This window comes from Rhineura floridana, chromosome 10 (genome assembly GCF_030035675.1).
Source record: "Rhineura floridana isolate rRhiFlo1 chromosome 10, rRhiFlo1.hap2, whole genome shotgun sequence".
In the NCBI taxonomy this organism is placed as follows: domain Eukaryota; kingdom Metazoa; phylum Chordata; class Lepidosauria; order Squamata; family Rhineuridae; genus Rhineura; species Rhineura floridana.
In genome coordinates, this window is record NC_084489.1 from 36,111,306 (window position 1) to 36,134,087 (window position 22,782).

At 40.1% G+C, this 22,782-nt stretch overlaps 1 protein-coding gene across 4 annotated transcripts in view; it reads left to right on the plus strand.

The window, feature by feature from the left end:
* The window catches only part of ANKRD28 (ankyrin repeat domain 28), a 149,568-nt gene that overhangs the window by 70,198 nt on the left and 56,588 nt on the right, over window positions 1-22,782 (plus strand). For 2 of the 4 annotated variants that reach the window (XM_061585885.1, XM_061585887.1), the window contains exons 2-4: window positions 2,652-2,735; window positions 19,780-19,858; window positions 21,333-21,403. In XM_061585885.1, coding sequence (XP_061441869.1) covers window positions 2,652-2,735; window positions 19,780-19,858; window positions 21,333-21,403 — 234 coding nt within the window. Of the gene's footprint in view, window positions 1-1,432; window positions 1,799-2,651; window positions 2,736-19,779; window positions 19,859-21,332; window positions 21,404-22,782 lie in introns of those variants that run through there. The other 2 variants (XM_061585884.1, XM_061585886.1) reach the window with 2 other exon arrangements.

Sequence of the window (22,782 nt, forward strand, 5' to 3'; positions counted from 1 at the left end):
TATCCCTAGGTTATGAAAGCTTCCATCTGAAAAGCTTCTTGGCTGTAGAGAGTTAACTGAAACTATTCTGAGAATACAGTAACATATGAAAGCAGTTAGGGGTTTGGAATTGTTTATTTTCCTGCGCTGTTAGTCAGCAGTGCCAGTATACTAGTTTCTTTGTGGGTTTTAGTGGAAAATATTAAAGGCTCAACAGAATTTTTACATTTGAACTGAATTAGTCACACAAAACTGGCATGGATGTTATGTGAGGGCTGCCCAAAAGCTGCTTTCCCCCTCCCTTTTCTACAGGAAGTTGCATCCAGAGCAGTAGCTCAGTTCTTTGGTAAGTGTAACATGTGAGCATTACTAGGCATTTCATCCTGCGGATCTATTGCTTGGTTGGAATACTGCTGCGGGTGCGATTTTGTGTCCTGTTGTGTTCTTTAATAACCTTTTTAAAGCTCTAGGTTTTCATACTGTTTGCAGTACTATTTGCTGTATCAGAAATACTAGATTAATGGCAAAATTTGGATTAATAGAGAATTTAACCTGAAGAACAACCAGACTTGCATAGACACAGATCTTCGAATAAAGAAGTTGGCTGAAAGATGATGCGTGGAACCTGATTTTCTCCCCCCTCCTTCCTTTTTTACATCGGTCTGAATGAAGGCTATAATGGAATCTCTATGCACAGAGTGATCAAAAGAAGTACTCGAGTGATAAACTACTTCTGCAGGAAAAGTCTAAAGCAATAATTCAAGTGGTGTTTTGCTAAAACGTTACTGGCATTTGTGTTTTGTGTGTTCCTTGTTGCAGCAGCTAGAGCAGTGGCCTGATGATGGAAAACAAATGTTCTGCATTTTTTTCTGACTGATGGAGTAGCATTCTGTGTTATTGTCTGTTTGAGATTCTGGATTGAACAAACAATATTATTTGAGTCTCATTGTCCTTTGTCTTCTGACTCATCACATGTAAATGTACTGCAGCTTAGCTGTACATTGCAGGGATTTTTACATGGAGAAGAAATGTCAGCCTTGAAGCTCTAGTACAGAATAACTGCTGAAAAATAGATGGCTTTTTGTGTGGTGGAGTTCTGATATTAAGGCAAAAAACATTTTTAGTTTCAGAATGATGATGACCGGGAACACTTGGGGCAGTCATGTATGCCTTTTTTGGTAGAAATCCTGCTACCGTTAGCTGGAGTATGACCTTGCTGGAGTGGGGAGTGCTGTGATCATCCCTGCCAGAGCAATTGTCTCTTGTTTCATTTTATACAGAATGGTGTTATGCCATCTGTAACAATGATTTTACTGTTTAGATAGTACTATTACATAGAAATTAAACAAAAGGAAATTGGTTGCTGAAAGTTCAGAATGCGTGTGTGTGTGTGTGTGTGTGTGTATATATATATATATATATATATATGTATATACACACACACTACTGTAATTTCTACAGTATGAAGATATTTTAGTAATTGAGGACTATAGGGTAACAGCAGAACTACTTTATGGAATATTTTGGAAAATTTCATTAGCTTGAATATGTTGAATTTAAGTTTAGGTCATTTTAAGGATTTCAAAACACAGCAGTAGTGTTAGCAAATTATGTTTAAGAGGAAAATAATTTTCTGTGCTGTCTTGGCTTTCATTGGAACAAGGCTGTTACAAATCTAGCTTTCTCCTTCAAACGGGGTCGAATGAGTCGTGTGTGTATTGTTGTTTTGGAGGAGGTGGAAGATGATTCTCCCACGTTTATTTCCAAACTGCCTCAGGAAAGCATATTTTTACATCCTTCAACTTCAGGACATTGCTTGGTAAGAGATTCTTGCTAAATATGTCCTGTTCGTAATTGTGGTTCAAGGCTCCATTGACTTGCCATAAATCTGAAAAGTGTAGCTGGTATTTTGCTGAAGGTAGTGGACATGATGAAGTAAATTCACTTCTGTGTCTAACCATAATCCTAATGAATTACACAAATTCTATAGATGGTTCCTTTCTTTTTACATTGTAAGGAGTACTCTATTCATTGTCTTCAAAAGTAAAACTGGTAAAGAAGTAAATTTTGTAACAAATGGTTTCTAACTTGACTCCTGTAATAATTGGCTATGTGTTCCTTTGAGAAGCTTATAGCATATTTTCTAATAAATTAAGTTCCATTCTTAAAAAATATGGAACATAGGTCATGTGTTGCAGGGTTATTGTTTCATTATCATCTTGAGTTGAGTGTTTTTATTTACTGCTGTGGCAATAATTTTTTCAAAAGCTTGTGGTGGTGGTGAACAGATGCAGATATTTTTAGAAATAGTTGTGTCTGTCACCAGATCATTTAGATGCACTGTACTTATTGTCTATCATGTTACATGCAAATGTCTAGTTTTTTTAATGCTTCTTTCAAAGTGAATGCGTTACATATTCTTCAAACCATAATAAGCTAATATCTGGCATTTTTCAACCTATGGTAACATTTATCCTTAATAAGATATTCTTTTTAATCTTGTGTAGATAATTAGTACAGTGTGATGGGTTACGTAGAAGAGCATTTTACAAAAATAATGAAGTTTGTGATATGCAGTGTTTTGATTATTCATGGTTTAAAACAATGATGTAATAACTATACCTGAGTAGCATTGAAATTAAATATGCTCCCTCTGTTTTCTTATATTTTAGCCACCACTTGTTCAAGCTATATTTAATGGGGACCCTGATGAAGTTCGTGTGCTAATTTTTAAGAAAGAAGATGTTAACTTTCAGGTAAAAATATGTATTTATTATTTTTACTCGTAGATTTAATTAAATGGTGTAACACTTATTTTCTCATTTGAGACACTACAGGAGTCTTTGCAATAACATTATGGATTTATGAAATATAGCTAATCCTGCTAATCCTCTGTCAGATATCACCTACATTTTGTGGTGAACTAATTAATCTGTTAAACTTTAAGAAACAGTTGCCTGTCTTTTTAAAAGAGTGTAATGGTAATAAAACTGCATTAAACTGGAACAAAGTTGCCACCCCAAGTATGGTTTCCCCACCATATACCTCTAACCTCCACCTTTCGTACACCCATAATCCATGCTGGCATTGCACTTGCCCCATTTTACTCCTTTTTAAGCAAAGAAAGAGGGAGGAGGAGGGAGCATGGCTAGTGAAGCTACAAGATGGCGGCATAATCTTCCTACTTATTTCTCCTTGCAATATTGACTTGAATCCCCATTTATTCAATTTCTCTTGAATCCCCTTGGGGAATGCAGTCTTCTCTCCCCAAAGCCAAAGGAGGAGATCTGACAGGATATTTCAGACTGATTGACTTGGAAGACCCAAGCACAGCAAAGAGGTCTTCACATGATAATATGGTACCCAGCCAGCAAAAGGTTGGCAACAGTAGACTTTGGGGCCGGTTTACCTAACTTCAGGGAAGAACTGGCAATCCAACTTTGATCTCTTAAAGTGGAACTTGAGGGGATATGGAAGTCTTCCTTCAGAAAATGGAAGTCTTGTCCGAATGAAGAAAATAAAAAAGAACACAAACTCTGGCAAAAGAAATGCAAGAAGACAATAAGGGATGCTAAAAAAGAATTTGAGGAGCACATTGCTAAGAACATAAAAACCAACAACAAAAAATTCTATAAATACATTCAAAGCAGGAGACCATCTAGGGAGGCGATTGGACCCTTGGATGATAAGGGAGTCAAAGGTGTCCTAAAGAACGATAAGGAGATTGCAGAGAAGCTAAATGAATTCTTTGCATCTGTCTTCACAGTGGAAGATATAGGGCAGATCCCTGAACCTGAACTGACATTTGCAGGAAGGGATTCTGAGCAACTGAGACAAATAGTGGTAACGAGAGAAGAAGTTCTAAGCTTAATGGACAATATAAAAACTGACAAATCACCGGGCCCGGATGGCACAGCACGATGAAAATGTCGACCCAGTGTGCGGCAGCTGTGAAAAAGGCAAATTCCATGCTAGCAATAATTAGGAAAGGTATTGAAAATAAAACAGCCGATATCATAATGCCATTGTATAAATCTATGGTGCGGCCGCATTTGGAATACTGTGTACAGTTCTGGTCGCCTCATCTCAAAAAGGATATTCTAGAGTTGGAAAAGGTTCAGAAGAGGGCAACCAGAATGATCAAGGGGATAGAGCGACTCCCTTACGAGGAAAGGTTGCAGCATTTGGGGCTTTTTAGTTTAGAGAAAAGGCGGGTCAGAGGAGACATGATAGAAGTGTATAAAATTATGCATGGCATTGAGAAAGTGGATAGAGAAAAGTTCTTCTCCCTCTCTCATAATACTAGAACTCGTGGACATTCAAAGAAGCTGAATGTTGGAAGATTCAGGACAGACAAAAGGAAGTACTTCTTTACTCAGCGCATAGTTAAACTATGGAATTTGCTTCCACAAGATGCAGTAATGGCCACCAGCTTGGACGGCTTTAAAAGAAGATTAGACAAATTCATGGAGGACAGGGCTATCAATGGCTACTAGCCGTGATGGCTGTGCTGTGCCACCCTAGTCAGAGGCAGCATGCTTCTGAAAACCAGTTGCCGGAAGCCTCAGGAGGGGAGAGTGTTCTTGCACTCGGGTCCTGCTTGCGGGCTTCCCCCAGGCACCTGGTTGGCCACTGTGAGAACAGGATGCTGGACTAGATGGGCCACTGGCCTGATCCAGCAGGCTCTCCTTATGTTCTTATATTCTTTAGTGTTCACATAGATAGTATTATGACCTCAGCATCGGAGGCGATGGACGTGGGCCTTACAAACTCTGAGGAGCTGATGCTATTAAAATATGGGGAAAAATGATTAAAAATAAGCTGGAGGAATTTGAGAACTGCTGCCTCCACTTGAATGTTTGCTTTCGTGACATTAAGGAGAGGGCTGAAGAATACTCAGCTTCTATGTATGCTTTTATAGCTGGCTAGCTCTCTATGGCCTTACCCGATTTTGAAATCTAATTCAGACATGGAGCATGCTCACACAGTGCTAGTGGCTAACTCAAGAATTCAGTGCCTGCAAGGGACATTATAGTTTTTTTCTCAGGGTATGTTAGACAAGAAGACTTCATGGCACAAGTCAAGAAAACAAAGGAGCTACTTGTAATGGGAAATCAGTTCTAGTTCTACAAGACTTGTGTCCTGAAACTTTGAGAAAGCAGGAAGACTTTCTACTGATTACCATTTTGTTACAAAAAGCTGGAATCCGCTACTGATGGGGCTTCCCATTTAGGCTAATTGTACGAAGAAATAGCAAGACTCTCTCTGCTTCCACAGGGAATGATGTGTTATTTATTTTGAAGGCATGTAACCTTGAATGCCTAAAAGGTCTAGTCAAAGGAGATAGTCAAGCAGAAAAAGGACAAGACCAACCAGACTAGGGATTGAGTTGGGAGAGAAGGTAGCCAGGAAAGCACCCACAGAAGTACTTAACATTAGCTAAGGTAGCTGCACAGGCAACACCACCACACCGTTCCTCCCACCCAAGCACCTTGAGGATCACTTAAGTGTTTTGTTGGACTGTCAGTGGGATTCTATTTTGCACTGATTTTCTTTATACTTAAACTTGTGGGAGGGGGGAAGAATGGTAGGGAAGATTTTTCTTCCCCATGTGAAAGCGTTCCTTTCATAATGAAAATGTTCTCTGGAGGAGATGGGTTCAAGGGGCAATGAAGTAATTGCCACTTTTATTTTCAGTTTATTGTAGTTCCTTGCCTTAGATATGTCTTCAAACACACCAGATCTATGTCTGGCCCTGCACCACGTGGTGCAGGTGCAAACTCTGCTTACTGGCCAAGACTTGCTTAGTCAGATCATTTTTATTAATTAGAATACAGTTGGGGCCTGCGTTCTGTCTTTGCTTGCGGAAATGTTCCTGTTCTGTGAATGGTTAGTTGGCTTGTTCAGGCAGAAGGAGGTATGGATTGGGGGGGGGGAGGAGAAGCAATTGCAAATACTGCAGTTTGAAGTTAAACATTTCACACATGTGCTGATCCCGGTAGATATGTGGTATAAACTTGTTGATCGGACAGTGACATGAATCAGATGAAAATAATAAACCTTAATGTTAAGGGTCTGACACACGTGGTGAAACAGTTTGACAGGAGAGGAGAGAGAAGCAATTAATAGTAATATCACCACAGAGGAAATTAAAACCATATTCAGCTCCCTCAAATCCAATAAATCACCTCGACCTGAAGGTTTCAGCTATTAATTTTATAATTACAAATGTTTTAAAGGCAGATTAATCCCTAACTTATTGAGCCTTTTTTTTTGTATACTTGCTGGTGATCCATTCCCTTCTACCTGGATATTTTGATGGGGAAAATTTATTGGGTCTCAAAATGATGTGGGAAGGAGATTGTGCACTAGAGATAGAAGATGAAGATTTGGTTAAATTCTGGAATAAACCCCAAGTGACCTCATCCTCCAACCAAATTTGTGAAACCATAAAATCACACACAGATGGTATATTACTCCGGTGCACTTATCCTAAATATGCCACACCTTATTTGATAGATGTTGGTGTGGCTGCTCTACTGCTGGCACATACCACCATGTGTGGTGGTCTTGTACTCAAGTACAAACCTTTTGGAACATGATCTTTGATGACATTTTCAATTTATCACACTACAAGTTCTAGGTAGGTCTCCCCAAGTGACTATGCTTAATTTTTTCACTAATATCTATCATCTATCTAATATATCATTTGATTTATATCCCACCCTTCCTTCCAGCAGGAGCGCAGGACGGCAAACAAAAGCACTAAAAACACTTTAAAACATCATGAAAACAGACTTTAAAATACATTAAAACAAAATGCAAATTTAAGATTAAAATGCAAATTTACATTAAAAAAAGTGATAGATAGATTACCTATTAATGGCAGCAAGGCTCACAGTGCCAAGGCATTGGAGAGACCTTAAAAGGGTTGTCTTATATTATTGGTACCAAAGGGTATGGTTTTTCACCTTTTTGGAGGAGCTTACAGCTAAACTCACGGTTGCACAAGGGATTTCTAAAAGGGATAGATTTGACTCTGTGTGGTGTCTTTTCATGGTGTATATTAATCAGAAGGAACATGGTCTAGATCCTCCAGCCCAGTATGCTGGTTTTCAGTTCCACATTCCATGTTGGGTATTTTGTTTAGGGAGTCTGTGGATATACATGGGGTTAGGATGTATATTATGTTATGTTATCCCATTTTTCAAAATGTCTCTGATTCAAATTTTATGTTCACTGAAAACCACATGTTTCTTGTCATTGCCATTGCAAAGGGGGAGTTTATTAGGGTTACTGTCTTGTTGTTTGCCCAGCTTGTAGTTAGAGAGTATAATTCTTTTATTTTGTTCGCTCTGACAAGTAGCATAATCACTATTTGATTATCTGAAGTGTATTTAATAATCCTTTTTTGAAAATCAATAAAAATGTGTTCTAAAAAAGGAGGAAGAAATGTCAAAATGTTCTGCGTTTTTAGAGCCAAAAAAAGGATCAGATTTTCTGAAACCATTCTGTTTGTCCAAACTACTTTAAGCGACCTGTTCTTTGGTAGCTGGATAGACAACTGGAGGCCTCTTTCTTTCTGTTGAAGCAAGAGGCTTTTTAATATTGTAAAATCAGCCCAATGAAGTTCTTAGCTGCCATAGGAACATGGGAAGCTGCTTTATACAAAGTCAGACCATTGGTCCATTTAGCTTAGTGTTGTCTATTCTGACTGGCAGCAGGTCTCCAGCATTTTAGGCAGGAGTCTCTCTCAGCCCTACCTTCTGGGAATTGAACATGGGACCTTCTGCATGCAAAACACTTTCTCTGTCACTGAGCTATTCAGTGAAGTGATGTGTGGGTAAATGGCAGGAGTAATGATGACTCTTATAAAGTTACATAGACATTAGTACAAGCTGGATTTGGAAAATAAAAATAAAAATGTTGCATTATGGAGACATCCCATTCAGAGTTCAGCCAACCATGCCTCCTTCCAGGATACTTCATTCTATTTTCCCTTAGTTTTCAGTTTTTTCTCCCCTTTTCCTAACTGACGGGTAATAGTTCATGCCCACTGAACATCCTTGGTTTTCACTGGACTGTTTTGTACATGGATGGTACTGTTTTGGCTACATAAGAACTGGCATTAGGAGAGGTGAGATCACTTAATATGATTATCAAGTTACTGTATTCATGCAATGCAATCCTGTGTAAATTCACTTGGAAGTGTCATATTTAGTTCAGTGGGACTTACTCCCTAGTAGACATGCATAGGATTGCAGCCTTAGTCATGCAGTTGTTTTGATTGTGTTAATTATTATCTGATGTTATGTGATTTTTCATCTGGCTGGCCACAGTTGAAAACAGGTTGCTTGATTAGATGAACCCTTAGTATGAGCCCTATATGATTCTATGTATGCAATTATGTGCATGCTTACTTATGAGTGAGCCCTGTTCAATGTGATTTATTGCCAGGAAAATATGGTCTGCCATCCTAACTCAACTTAACTGGGAAAAAGCCCAATTGAATTCATTAGGACTTACTCCTGAGTAGATGACGTTAGGCTTGTGCTGTTCATAGTACTAAACAGGCATTTAGCACGCAATGATAGCTTGTTATTAATTCTGTGTACCAGTTTGCCAGGGAAGCTGTTTTGCAAAATAAGATGGCAAATGCTTGCTTTATGTAGAAGGAAAAAATATTGTTTGTACAGTATACGAGGACTATATTTGTAAATTTACTGGAGAAATCTTGGATCATTCTCTAGCCTGACTAGAATTAATCATGATTTGTCTTTCTGAATTTAGTGATTGGTACTAGTGGTTTAAAAACAAATGCATTCTTTGTACACTGAGTAACTTTTGTCATCGTGGGTGTTGGCTGGTGAAAACATATAAAGAAAAAGAAATGATTGAAATCAAATGTCATTAAAACAAGGCTGCTCATTAGAGTTTCAAACCAACTTTTTAAAGCAAGTATATTTTAAATGTAACAAGGTACAGTAACTTATACTTGTGTGTGAAGTCAAAGCACAAGAATTTCTAGAAAGAACACCAGGATTTGGTTGCAGATTTGGTTGCAGTAAAATCTATAGTGGATATAGGGGCTGTCCTAGTTGTATTAATTCCTCTTTACTCTGCAAATTACGGACAAAACAGGAATTGAGAGAGTTGAGATGTAACAAAACAGGCAGGATTAGGATAGAACATCTCCCAGTTTGTTTCTTTGTTCTATTGGTATTAATACAGTAGCGCCCCACTTATACGGCATGTTAGGGACGAGACCCCTGCTGAAAAGCGGAACATCGATCAGCTGTAGTGTGGGGAGCTCCAGCTGACAACGCTTGGACCCTCAAGCTCCCCGCGCAATAGATGATCAATGTTCCACTTTTCCGTGCATCACCCTCTCCCCCCTGCCCCCCCACTCGCTCACTCTCCCTCATTATGGTGGGGGAGTAGTGCTCCCCTTCCACGACAGGCTCCCTGCTGCGGATCGGAGGGAGGGAGCTGCCCACCCACTTGCACCTGCTCGCTCGCCCTCCGTCACCTCCCTCGCTTGTCCCCCCTTGCCCGCTTCCCCTCCCCCTGCCCGTTCGCTTGCTCGCTCGCCCTCCGTCACCTCCTTCGCTTGTCCCCCCTTGCCCGCTTCCCCTCCCCCTGCCCGTTCGCTTGCTCGCCCACCCTCCCCAGCCTCCCTCACTTGTCTCCCCTTGCCCACTCGCCCTCCCCCCTGTCTGTTTGCTCACTCACCCTCCGCCGCCTCCCTCGACAATAAAATGGCACCGGACGCCCTTCTCAGACTCAGCTGCTGAGCGCGTTGTCAGAGCTTGGAAATGTTCCTTTTTTGAACTACAACTGCCATCAGCCCAACTGTAGTTTAAAAAAGGAGCGTTTCCAAGCTCTGACGACATGCTCAGTAGCTGAGTCCGAGAAGGGAGTCAGGCGCCATCAATTTGTGCACTCAGCGTCTCTCTGTATTCTGGCAATTTTCCGCTGCAGAAATGGAACAAGCGCTGAACATATGGAACATGGATACAATTCAAAACCACCGCATTAGCGAAGTGCCAAGAAGCAAAGCACCGGAAAGTGGGGCCCTACTGTACCGCATTTCAGATTTTCAGTATGTTAAGTAGTGCATTATTTTGTAAGGTAAACAATAATGATACAGCAATTGATGGCAGCACACAAAATACAATGATTTTATGTTTGGCTGCTGCAGACCTAACTGATAGTTGTATTCTAGTGCTGTAGTCTTGGTGTGTGTCCTCTGACACGTGCACAGGTCTTTCGTGGTTGGAGATCTTTATTAATTCACACATGCAGGGGAATGTTGGTATAGTTTGTCTTGGGGAGTCATGCTTGAAGTAGATGCTTTACACTCATGTTAGAACTCCCAGGCCTGAAGCAAATGTCTGGTTGAGGGCTGTGATATTTTAATCTACTCTGTTCATGAGTGGAAACAATTCTGACTGGGTGTGTGTTGGATATTTTCATTCTAGCTGTTCTGGAGAGTCTCTTGACATTTAAGACTGGCTCTTAGCATGGGGAGGTTTGCGGTAGGGATAGATACTGGAAAAACCTCTGGTGCATGTGGTGTTCTGCATGGTCCTCTAGAATCTGATCACTATGCCTCTGCAAGAATAGCAAACATCCAAACACTGTGCTAAGATTGAATAATATTTCACTTGTCAGTTAAAGTTGGGGTTTTGTCCTTTGGCCTAGAGTTCATAACTTTACCTACGGTGATAACAATTTCAGTAATATTGTCGTCTGCTCAAGCCACTAGTATGGTGACTTTTGAAGTATAGATCATTGACATAAAATGGTGAATCAAGTTGTTTATGGACAATCTGGAAAAACGATTTCACCTGAGGTAGCTTATGGGGAGGGAAATTTGTGTTCCAATTTTGTTGGAGCCATTATGCATGTATTTATAGTTATAACAACAAAAATCAGTGTGCAACGATGCTCCATTGTGCCTTGGCGACCGACCAGTACAGAACAGATTTTTCTAAAAATAGATATGTATGACCAACTCAATGTGTCTAGCAGAAGCATGATTTTTCATTTCCTTTCTTATGTGAAGATGCCAAAACTTATTAATCATTTCCTCCATTCTAGTCAAGAAAGTTTGCACTATTTTATGTGAAATATCTGTGGAATAGAGAGCCAGTGTGGTGTAGTGGTTAAGGTGCCAGACTATGACCTGGGAGACCAGGGTTCGAATCCCCACACAGCCATGAAGCTCACTGGATGACTTTGGGCCAGTCTCTGCCTCTCAGCCTCAGAGGGAGGCAATGGTAAACCCCCTCTGAATACCGCTTACCATGAAAACCCTATTCATAGGGTCTCCGTAAGTCGGGATCGACTTGAAGGCAGTCCATTTCCCTTTTCCATCTGTGGAATATTTTTCCAGAGGCAGAGAGAGTGAGGATGTGATATCTCCTCACTAGTTTGTAGAACGAATAGTTCACACATAATGCTAAACCATTGTTTATCTCTACATGGATGAATCTTAGGGAGTATGGCTGAAGTGCCGGGCTCCCACTCTCTCCCTTTCCCTCTTCCTGCACTGTTAGAACAAAGACTTCTGCCCAGATTACTTTCTGTTTCAAAGAATCTCAGTTTAATGGTGCACACAAACCAGCAATCTTGGTTTATTTATCAATTGATGCTTTTGGGCTGCCTTTAAAACTGTTTTAAGGTGGCCTGCAAGTAAAATGTAATATACAGTTACAACTATACACAATTAATAATAGCTAGACATGGCAAACATCCAGCACAAAAAAAATGCAAAAATAGATTACATAGTTAGAACCCAACCAGTCAGAAGAAGAATAAAACAATTCGGGAGTAGCAAAGGAAAACAAGTGAGTCTTGAGGCCCTATTTAGCAACTAACTATTATTTATTTTAAACCAGAATTCCTGGTTTTCCCATAACGCCAAGCCAAGATTCTTTTGGCATGGGAAGTAATCTTGGCAGAAATCCTGGTCCTGGATGTGCAGGAAGGGGAAAGGGGAGCGGGAGAGTGCAAGATTTGCTTGGCCTTACAGAGGCTTGACTATATAGTGCTAAACCATGGTTTAGCAGTACATGCAAGCCAGCTCATTGTGTAGTTCAGGTCAGTGTCCAAAAATAACTGTGTCTAGAGTACCTTTCAAGCCAGACATTTTAGGATGTGAAAAGGGACAAACTGTCTAACAGTGTGAGAGTTCATGCCCTTGACTTCATAGATTTAATACTAAATTTAAGTGTATACAAAATTAAAGATTTCTAGTGCCTACCAGCCACTTTGTATGCACAGTTGCCATGGACAAGCCCTATTTGAACACAATACTGAGTAAGTATCATAAGAAAAAGCCCACCCTGGATCCATTGGTTTTTGACAACTACTGCCTGGTCGCAAATACCCCTTTTTAGGGAAGACGATTGAGAGGGTTGTGGTGCAGCAATTGCAAATACTCTTGGATGAAACAGATTATCTTGACCCATCCTAGTCTGGGTTCAGGCCTGGTTATGGGACTGAATTGGCCTTGGTCACCTTGATGGATGACCTTTATCGGGACTCAAAGGACAGAAGGAGTGCGACCCTGTTATTCTTGATCTCTCAGCAGCTTTTGATACTATTGACCATGGTATCCTTCTGAGACGACTTGGTGAGATGGATATTGGAGGCACTGTTTTACAGTGGTTCGAACGATCCTATCTCCAAGGTCATTTTCAGAGAATAGCATTGGGTGATTGTTTTTCAGTCCGCTAGCAGTTGTGCTGTGGGGTGCCACAGGATACCATCTTGTCCCTCATGCTGTTCAACATCTATATGAAGCCCTTTGGAGCAGTCATCAAGAGATTTGGGGTGAGGTTATCAGCAGTACGCTGATGATACCCAGCTCTATTTCTCTGTAACATCTGAATCTGCAAAATGTGGCAGTGAAACTACTCACTGGGGCAGGATATCGCCAACATGTTACCCTGCTGGTGAATGAATTGTACTGGCTGGCTATTAGCTACCAGACTAAGTTCAATGTGCTGGTTTTGGTGTACAAAGCCCTGTACAGCTTGGGACCAGGATACCTGAAAAACCTTCTTAACCCTTATATACCCAATCAATCACTGAGCTCTGCAGGTGAGGGCCTGCTGCAGATACTATCTTATCAGGAGTTTTATTCTGCACAACATAGGAAATGGACCTTTAGTGTGGCAGCACCTACCCTTTCGAATTCCCTCCCCTTAAATATTAGACCTCAGAGAAAGGCAATTGTAAACCCCTTTAGTGTAGTGTAAACCCCTTTAGTGTAGTGGTAACTAATTTCCTCCCCTTAAATATTAGACAGGCGCCATCTCTGTTATCTTGTCGGTGCCTACTGAAGACCTTCCTCTTTCAACAAGCCTTTTAAGTAGAGACTTTATCCCAGTCTGCATCTGTGTTGGAATTGCTTTTTAATATGTTTTTAAAGCTTTTTTAAAAAAGATTTCAGGGCTGTTTTGTTTTAATTTATTTTAAAGTTTGTTTTTATGATGTTTTAGAGTGTTTTTAGTACTTTAGTTTACTGCCATGGGCCCCTACTGGGAGGAAGGGCAGGATAAAAATCTAAATAAATAAATAAATAAATTGCACTGGACTCCAGTCCGATTATCTAGGATCACTAAATCCTCCCCCCCACTTGTTGGCGAGAATGTGGGGAATGGGGATCCTATTTACATATGTGGTGGGACTGTAGTGTGGTGAAACAGTTTTGGGTAGAAGTATTTGATGAATTGTCTGTAATTCCTGAAGCAGGCTTAGCAGTACAGTACTGATGTTGGAAAGTGATCAAAACCCTAAACTAAGCCATAGGGAACTACTTTTGTTTCTGATAGCAGCAGCTTCTTTGTCATGACTGGAACACATATGCAGCCAGTCTATGTCCGGGTAGTTGAAGTCACCCATTACTACCACATTTCCTAGTTTGGATGCTTCCTCAATTTCATATCTCATCTCAAGGTCTCCCTGAGCATTTTGATCAAGGGGACGATAGATCATTCCCAGTATTAAGTCCCTCCTGGGGCACGGTATCACCACCCACAACGATTCTGTGGAGGAGTCTGCCTCTTTTGGGGCTTCGAGCTTGCTGGATTCAATGCCTTCTTTCACGTATAGAGCAACTCCGCCACCAATACGTCCTTCCCTGTCCTTCCGATATAGTTTATATCCAGGGATAACCGTATCCCACTGGTTTTCTCCATTCCACCAGGTCTCGGTTATGCTCACTATATCAATGCTCTTCTCTAAGACCAAGCACTCCAGTTCTCCCATCTTGGTTCGGAGGCTCCTAGCATTAGCGTACAGGCACTTGTAAGCAGTGTCTCTCTTCAAGTGTCTTTGGCACTTGTGGTTAGGCCTGTGGTAATTTTGCTCTTCTGAATTTATATCCTGTGTCCCTGCTCTCACAATGCCTACTTCTAGGCCTACCCCTTTTAAAATTTCATCATTTCTTTGGTTTTTATCCCAGGGGGGAGGTTTGTTCCGAACCGGACCTTTCTCAGCTCCTGTCGGGTTTCCCCCCTCAGTCAGTTTAAAAGTTGCTCTGCTACCTTTTTAATTTTAAGTGCCAGCAGTCTGGTTCCATTCTGGTTCAAGTGGAGCCCGTCCCTTTTGTACAGGCCCGGCTTGTCCCAAAATGTTCCCCAGTGCCTAACAAATCTAAACCCTTCCACCCGACACCATCGTCTCATCCACGCATTGAGACTGCGAAGCTGGGCCTGTCTGGCTGGTCCTGCGCGTGGAACTGGTGGCCCCACTGGTCCTGCGCGTGGAACTGGTGGCCCCACTGGTCCTGCGCGTGGAACTGGTGGCCCCACTGTATGTGGGGCAGCCCTTGAGGTTGCTCTGGAAGTTGCAGCTGGTGCAAAATGTGGCGGCAAGACTGCTCACTGGGGCAGGGTATCGTCAACATGTCACCCTGCTGCTGAAAGAATTGCACTGGCTGCCCATTTGCTACCAGGCCAAGTTCTAGTTTGGTATACAAAGCCCTATATAGCTTGGGACCAGGATACTTGAATGACTGTCATATACCCAGTCGATCACTGCGCTCTGCAGGGCCTGCTGCAGATACCATCTTATCAGGAGATCTGTTCTGTACAACATAGGAAACGGACCTTTAGTGTGGCAGCACTTATCCTTTGGAATTCTCTCCCCTTAAATATTAGACCTCAGAAAGGCAATGGTAAACCCCCTCTGAATACCGCTTACCATGAAAACCCTATTCATAGGGTCTCCATAAGTTCTGAAATCATAATTTCTGAAACCATTTTGTTCCTGTAATAGGAAATTGTCTGTATTTCATATTCCCAAATTTTACGGCTTGATTCCAAATAACAGTGCAACTAGTTCAGCATGTCCAAGGGACTTCATGGTTTTACTTTTCCTATGCTACATAGTTTCTGAATGGCTTGGATTACAAGCAGCACTTACTTCAGGATCCTCAAAAAGATAACGTGATTGAAATATTGTAATATATATTTTATCACTTTGTTCAGAGTGAGCTGAAATAAAATACATTGTTATAATAGATTAATAGCTCAAAGCATGACTAATAGACTTTAAAGAATTAATTGAAAGCCTGGCATTAGTCTTGCAAATACTTATGTCCTTAAAGATACGTGTCTGACTACTGCTTGACTGCTACTAGTGTATAATAAACAGTGGGAACAGGGAACATTTTGGGAATAGGTTTCAGCACCTTGGACATTCTAGAAAACCCAGAGTGGATTCCACTGTCCCATCGACATGGAGCCACCAGCTTCCACTGATGTCAAATAAGAAAATGAAATTGATTGCATTGCTTCTACTGGCTGTCTTTCCCATGTTACAAGAGGTGAAAGTGCCTATTTTGTACTTTAAGATGGATATAGAATTAACTTTTTCATACATGCATTCTTCTGTATCTTAATTAAGATTTCAGTTATTTATTTAAAGTATTGCTATTTATAGTATCTCAGGTTTGTACTTTCCTCATTGCTTGTGGTTAGTGAGAATCTCTTCCAAGGAACCAGATGGAATATTTTCCCCCTCCTCCCTGAAAAACAACTAATGTGTGGGCAGGCTGGCTAGTAAAAATATATGTGGGCTAGCAACTTTTGCGGACTTAGTCTAAAGTAATTCCATTTTTCATTAGGAAGGCTTTGTATGGTGCAATGTGAAAGATTTCTCTGTCAACCCTTCTGTTGTTGTTATATGCCTTCAAGTTGATTACGACTTATGGTGACCCCATGAATCAGCGACCTCCAGTAGCATTTGTTATAAACCACCCTGTTCAGATCTTGTAAGTTCAGGTCTGTGGCTTCCTTGATGGAATCAATCCATCTCTTGTTTGGTCTTCCTCTTTTTCTACTCCCTTCTGTTTTTCCCAGCATTATTGTCTTTTCTAGTGAATCGGGTCTTCTTATTATGTGTCCAAAGCCCTAAAGAAGCCAATAGTGACAGAATTGCAAAAAAATGCATTTCAAAGACTTGCAGTAATTGGGTAGAACCTGATAGCTCTGTTCCCATTGATGATGCACTGCTAATTTTGCCTTTTCCCCTGCTGAATCATTATCCTGAAAGGCTGAAACTATTCAAACGAGAGTTATTTTGAATGGTAAATATGTATAAAAGAATTAGGAATAGGTTTAGCATGACATGCATTGAGTGAGCTTACAAAGATTTTCATTATTTACATGGAAAAAACTGAAACATGTTCTTTAACTGCTAAAGCACATATCTTAGACTATTCCTAAATGTTAACACAACATTATATTAGAATATAAATGTTGCATTTAGTATTTTTCTCTGTAAATTGAGTCCTTCCCTTGTTTGCTATTTATAGAGTTTTAACATTTTATCTTCCTTTTTTTGTAATATTGACAGAACCTAATCAGTATCAGCACCTCACTATAGGTGCTGATACAGATCAGGTTCTGTCAATGTTACTGAGATAATTTTTAGGTCCATCAAGATTTTAGTATGAACACTTTATTGGCAGTGCTGCTGGAATAACATTGACATTTTGTAATCTCAGAGTTTGGAATTGTAAGTGAAAGTATAATTAAAGTGACCCTGTACAATTATGTTAGCAGCTACAAAAAAGTTTTTCACTTCTTTGCAAGCTGAGATTCCAAGAGAACACACACCTTCTGTCTCCCATGTTGCCTTTTTTGTGTCACAAAGTTTCTAATGTCTAAGGATTTATTAGGCACCTGAAAAGACCATTCTTGTTGTTCTCTGAATTTTACGGATTTTTTCTTTTTTTGCTTAGTTGCATAACGTGTTCAGTTTTGAACTCTGTGTTCCAAAAGATTCAGATGTGTGGAAGCTAGCCCTTGTGATGGCACATCTTAAAGCATGTTGAATTCGAAGTATAATGAAAGCAATTACTAGCTTTTTAAAAACTTTCTGTGCTTCAGTGAAAGTTATTTGGACCTGTACATTTATAGTCTATAACAGCAGTGGGGAACCTCTGGTCCCCAGACCAAGTTAGGCCCAGCAAAGTTCTAATTTAGCCCAGAAGAACAATCCCTACAGATCACACCCACCTGTCCCACACCTGACATTATATGTGGCATCAAATGTGGGGCAGGTATAGATGTGACCACAAAGGAACAAACATGGGCTTAAAGTTAGTTCCTGATTGCTCCTTTGGAAGCTGGGCTAGTGCTAACAGAAACCACCTCTGGAGTTGGCTGCACTAGTGAGTCCCCTAGTGGGGCTCACCTTTTCTTCATTTATTGAAGCAGAGGGGAAAAAAGTGGTCTGAAATGGAGCAATCTCCTTTGATTGGTGCTGAGTATTCCTTCAAGGGTGCTTGCTAAATTTGCATGAATCAGTTTGCATTTATTTATTTATTTTATTGCATTTGTAGACCACCCCATAGCTGACGCTCTCTGGGCAGTTTACAATTAAAAACATTAAAAACACATTTTTTAAAAAAAGCAATTTAAAAACACATGCTAAAATGCCTGGGAGAAGAGAAAAGTCTTGACCTGGCGCCGAAAGATAAGTGTTGGTGCCAGGCGTACCTCATCAGGGAAATCATTCCATAATTTGGGGGCCACCACTGAGAAGGGCCTCTCCCTTGTTGCCAAACTCCCAGCTTCCCTCGGAGTAAGCACCCGGAGGAGGCCTTTGATGTTGAGCATAGTGTGCAGGTGGGTTTGTGTTGGGAGAAGCTTTCCATCAGGTATTGTGGTCCTATGCCTTGTAAGGCTTTATAGGTTAAAACCAGCACCTTGAATCGAGCTCAGAAACATACAGGCAGCCAATGCAAGCTGACCACTTCTTTAAAAGCTCCATTTTAAGAAGTGCTTCAGTCAAATGGTACAAGTCATTATGATGGTATGTGATTGACCAGAGGGTGCTCTTGCCCAGCTGTTAAAAGTTGGCCTGCACAGGGTGGAGGAATTAAGGATTTGGCCCACTGTTCCCCATCTTTGGTCTCTAATAATAGGTTTACATCATTTTATTTTCACATATGTTGTTTGTGTAAAGTAACACTGCATAAAAGTAACATTGTTGTATCCAATCCACATCCCATTCAAGTCCACTGGGACTTGCAACATATGTCAAATATCTAGTTGCACCCACAAATGGACCTTGGAACCTGAACTGATGCTTCTGTACTGCAAATAGTGAGAATGGATTTCATGGAAGAAGCAGTGGGAGTGTAGTTCCACCAGCAAGTGCCTTCCTTGTGCAGTCTCCAGCTGTCATCACTGTCATGTGGCCCTATGATGTGGCAAGCACATGTCTGAAAAAAGTAGGGGCAGGGTTTGTTCATTTAATTTTAAATGGCCTTTCATTTGAAAATCACTTAGGGGGTTACAAAACATAATGAAACAATAAAATACTCTCAGTATATCACTAAAATTATAAATTTCATTATAATCCGACTTACAGTTCATAATCACAGCACCGCACCAGACACAATACAAGTAGTGCAGCAGCTTGTCTCAGGAGATTGCAAAAGCCTGAGTGAATAAATTATTAAATATTCAAAAATACTTTATCCCAGTCTGCATCTATATAGGAATTGCTTTTAAATATGTTTTATTTTTATTTTTTTAGTGTTTATCACCTGTTGGCTGCCCTGGGCTCCCTTTGGGAGGAAGGGTGGGATATAAATTTAATAATGATGATAATAAAAATAATGTTGAAGATGTGTAATGTATTTCTAGGGATTGAGAGTGCCACAAACAGAGTGTCGTATCAGTAAAGGCCTTGCCCTCAGTCAGCGCACATAGACAATGCCTATCAGTGGGACCATGAGAAGAGTCTTCCCCACAAATTTCAAAGGGTTGGCTGGCAGGTCCTGGGAGAAGCAGCCCTTCAAGTATTTGGGTCCCAAGATATTTAGGGCTTTATAAGTAAGCAGCAACATCTTGAATTGGGCCTGGAAGCTTATAGGGAACCAGTGCTAATTATGGAGAATTGGTGTAATATGACTGCAGTTTGTTGTGCCACTCAGTACTCTGGTGAACAGCGTTCTCCACCACCTGCTTCTGAACCACCTTCAAGGGCAGCTCTAGCATTAACTGGAATCATTTTAGTCATAGTGATTATATGACTAATCATATTAGTAGGCTACAAAAGCGAGTTCAGAGTATTTTACATGGCTACTAATCTACATCGACTGATCTTGATTATGAAGTAGGCATTTGTACTCTTCACCTAAGATGCTTAACATTGCTATTGTGTTAATGTGTTTCGTAAAAATAGAAAATGCAGTAGCTAAAAAATAGCTTTATTCCATAATTTTACTTCCTGTTATTATTTATTAAGATTTTCCTCCTCTTGCCACAGGATAATGAAAAGCGGACCCCTTTACACGCTGCTGCGTATCTGGGAGATGCAGAAATTATTGAGCTACTTATTTTATCTGGTAAGGTGCTTTCATTGGTTATGAATAAGCTCTGTGAACAGACAAATCATCTTACAAGTTCTACAAATGTGATAAGAAATACTTAACCATCTGTTTATCTAATTTTTAACCTTTCAGATGTTTAAAGTACACACACACCTAAATTTCTTGTCATACATTTTTGTTCAGCTATAAATACCAGTAAAATTATTACAACCTTTTTTGTTTAGGCAAGCCTATCTAGACACATAGATGTTTATGTGTTTTTTTAGTCTGTTGCTGTTTTAATTGTCTTTAAAGTGTCTAATTTCTCATTTTTAACTGTGTTATTGATTATTTTAATGTTTTTTGTAAACTGCTTGGAGGTCTTTTTATAATCAAGTGGTATATAAAGTTTGTTAAATTAAAATAAACCTGTTGCATAGGTAGCTAACTATTTAAATAGTGCTCCTGTGATAGAAATTAGTATAGATATCAGGTTTTCAATTTTTTTTTAAAAAAAAAATTCTTTTGTAGCAGGACAGGGAATAAAGTGCAAATTCTGCAAAATAAATAAATAGCAGATACACTATTATGAACAGTGTGTTTCTGTTAGTTGCTGAGACGTTTTTAAGAAAGCTGCACATGCCTATTTATAAATATTTGTTGTTGAAATTAAAATTTGAAATCACATGAACACCAGTTGTAGAGGTAACTTGCATTATTTTCTAGTATTGTTGCACAGATGATGAAAGCATGCTAAACTGCAGTTCAGTTGAAGGAAGCTGAAGTAATGCTGGCAGGATGGGGCAATATGTGCTAGGGCATTTCACTCCTATTTGTCTCTGATGTTTCACTAATTATAAGCAGTTTAGGAGAGGAGTTTTAAGCTCAGTGGTAGAACACATGTGGAATGCAGAAGATGTCCGGTTGCATCCCTAGCATCTTAAGTTAAAAGAATTGGGTAGCAGGCTTGCAATACCTTTCCATCTGAGACCCTGGACAGCTCTTGCCAGTCAAAGGAGACAATACTGGGCTAGATACACAGATAAGGCAGCTTCATATTTTCCTAACTATTTTAAAAGGCTTTCCCCCTTCTTCTGTTCCACCTCAGGCCATCTGCAGGCAAGCTATGATTTGAAATAAGTTAGAGCATGATAACATGTTATTAAAGAAAAGTTACTGGATTAAACTGAAGAATTTTCACATCCAGTCAGGGAAACTTGATAGGTTGAATTAACAAGCTCATTGGTTTATTTACTGCCTTGCGTTACTACTTGCAATATTGAACAATTCAGTAAACTCTGGTCAGTGAACAAATTAAAGTTCTGTTCTTCATCAGGGAGAAAGATAAAAACTGCAGTATGCATAGATGTTTTATTTACACCCAAATCTGACTGTATTTACTCTGCAGCTATGTTTTAATGTTATTTTTCTTAACCTTTATTGCTCAATTAGGTATTTGAATTTGTATGATAGATACTTCTTTTTATTATTTTTTGGGGTTTTTTTGCAGGAGCTAGAGTTAATGCCAAAGACAGCAAATGGTTGACTCCTTTGCATAGAGCTGTTGCATCTTGTAGTGAGGTATGGATTTGTTCTAAAACTCTTCAGTACATTTTATTATGAAAGAATCTTACAATCAATGATGCAGTTGGGGCTAGACTTTGATGCAGAAATCTGTGGGCCCACAATCAGTGCCACCCCATTTCTTTTTTTTCTTTTGCATCTTTAAACAGATGTTTTTATAGGACAGCTGGATGCAAACTGGATGCCCCATGTGGAGCCTGGAGGCATTCAAGAAAACAAAGTTGCTGGATGCTGTGGCTGGAGCCCGAGTCAGGCAGCACTTTGCTTCACAGCTTGCTGCTGTTACCCTTTGCCATCCATACTTTTACATTCATGTTGCAAGCAGTTACTTGATCAAGTCCTATTGAAAATTGTGTGTTCATTCTGTTCTAAAATGGGGAAGCATTCAGAACTCCATTGAAATGAGCCTGAGGCTCTCCTCTATTGCTGATAGCTCTTTGGGGTGCTTGTTAGCTTTCCCTCCAACTGTGGTGCTTGCCACTAGCCTCTCATTTACTCCCAAAGTTAGCTTGTGTGCCCTCTCCTGGTGCATGTGCAGTTTTCATCTTGCTGCTTCCTTAATTTTTCTTCCAATCCCATCAGACACATTGCTTGGCTGAAGGCAGCTTGTGAGTGTGCAGGCACAACCTCCCAGAGGATTAATAGTTCAGTTGGTGATGGGGAGAGAAGCTGCTTGGAGCCAAAGCCTGCCACAAGGAGCAGTAAGTTAACCTAGGGAGCCCTGCTCTGGCACCGCCATACTTACTTCTCACAGCCTGGCAGAGGGAACAGTCTACCCCCACCTCTTTTTTCTTGCTTAAAGGTGGAAAGAGGGGCATCAGAGAACCTACAAAGCTTTCAAAGCATAAGAAAGACCTCTGACAAACACTCATAAGATGGTCATGATGCTTATGGAGAGAAGATAGATGCTCACTATTTGTGCTTTCCTGAAACAGTTGAAGACACTTGTGTTTCACCAAGCTTTGCCAGCTGGATGAAAAAAAACCCTTTTTAAAGGTCTCTGTCTTGGGTGTGTGTTTTATATTGGTTTTAAACCTAATCTTAGTTGTGGGGGCTTTTTTGGTATTGTTTTTATTATATGATTGTAAATTGCCTTGATATTTACATAAATGGTGAATATATTATTGTGGCAATTTTTGCACTTAGGGTTTCTTCCTGTGATGAAATGCCTCCTGAACTGTTTCTACTTAATTGTCTTTAGTCCCTGCCAAAGCTACATAGAAAAAGCAGGATGTAAAACACATGCGTCTGTTTTTCTTTTTCTTTTTTAAAAAAATCCTCTTTATGATGAATGCAATATTTTTATCAGAACTGAATGAAAATTCGTGTTCTGAGTTTTTGTCTGAGTCTCAGAACAAGTCTTAAGATGGTGTGCA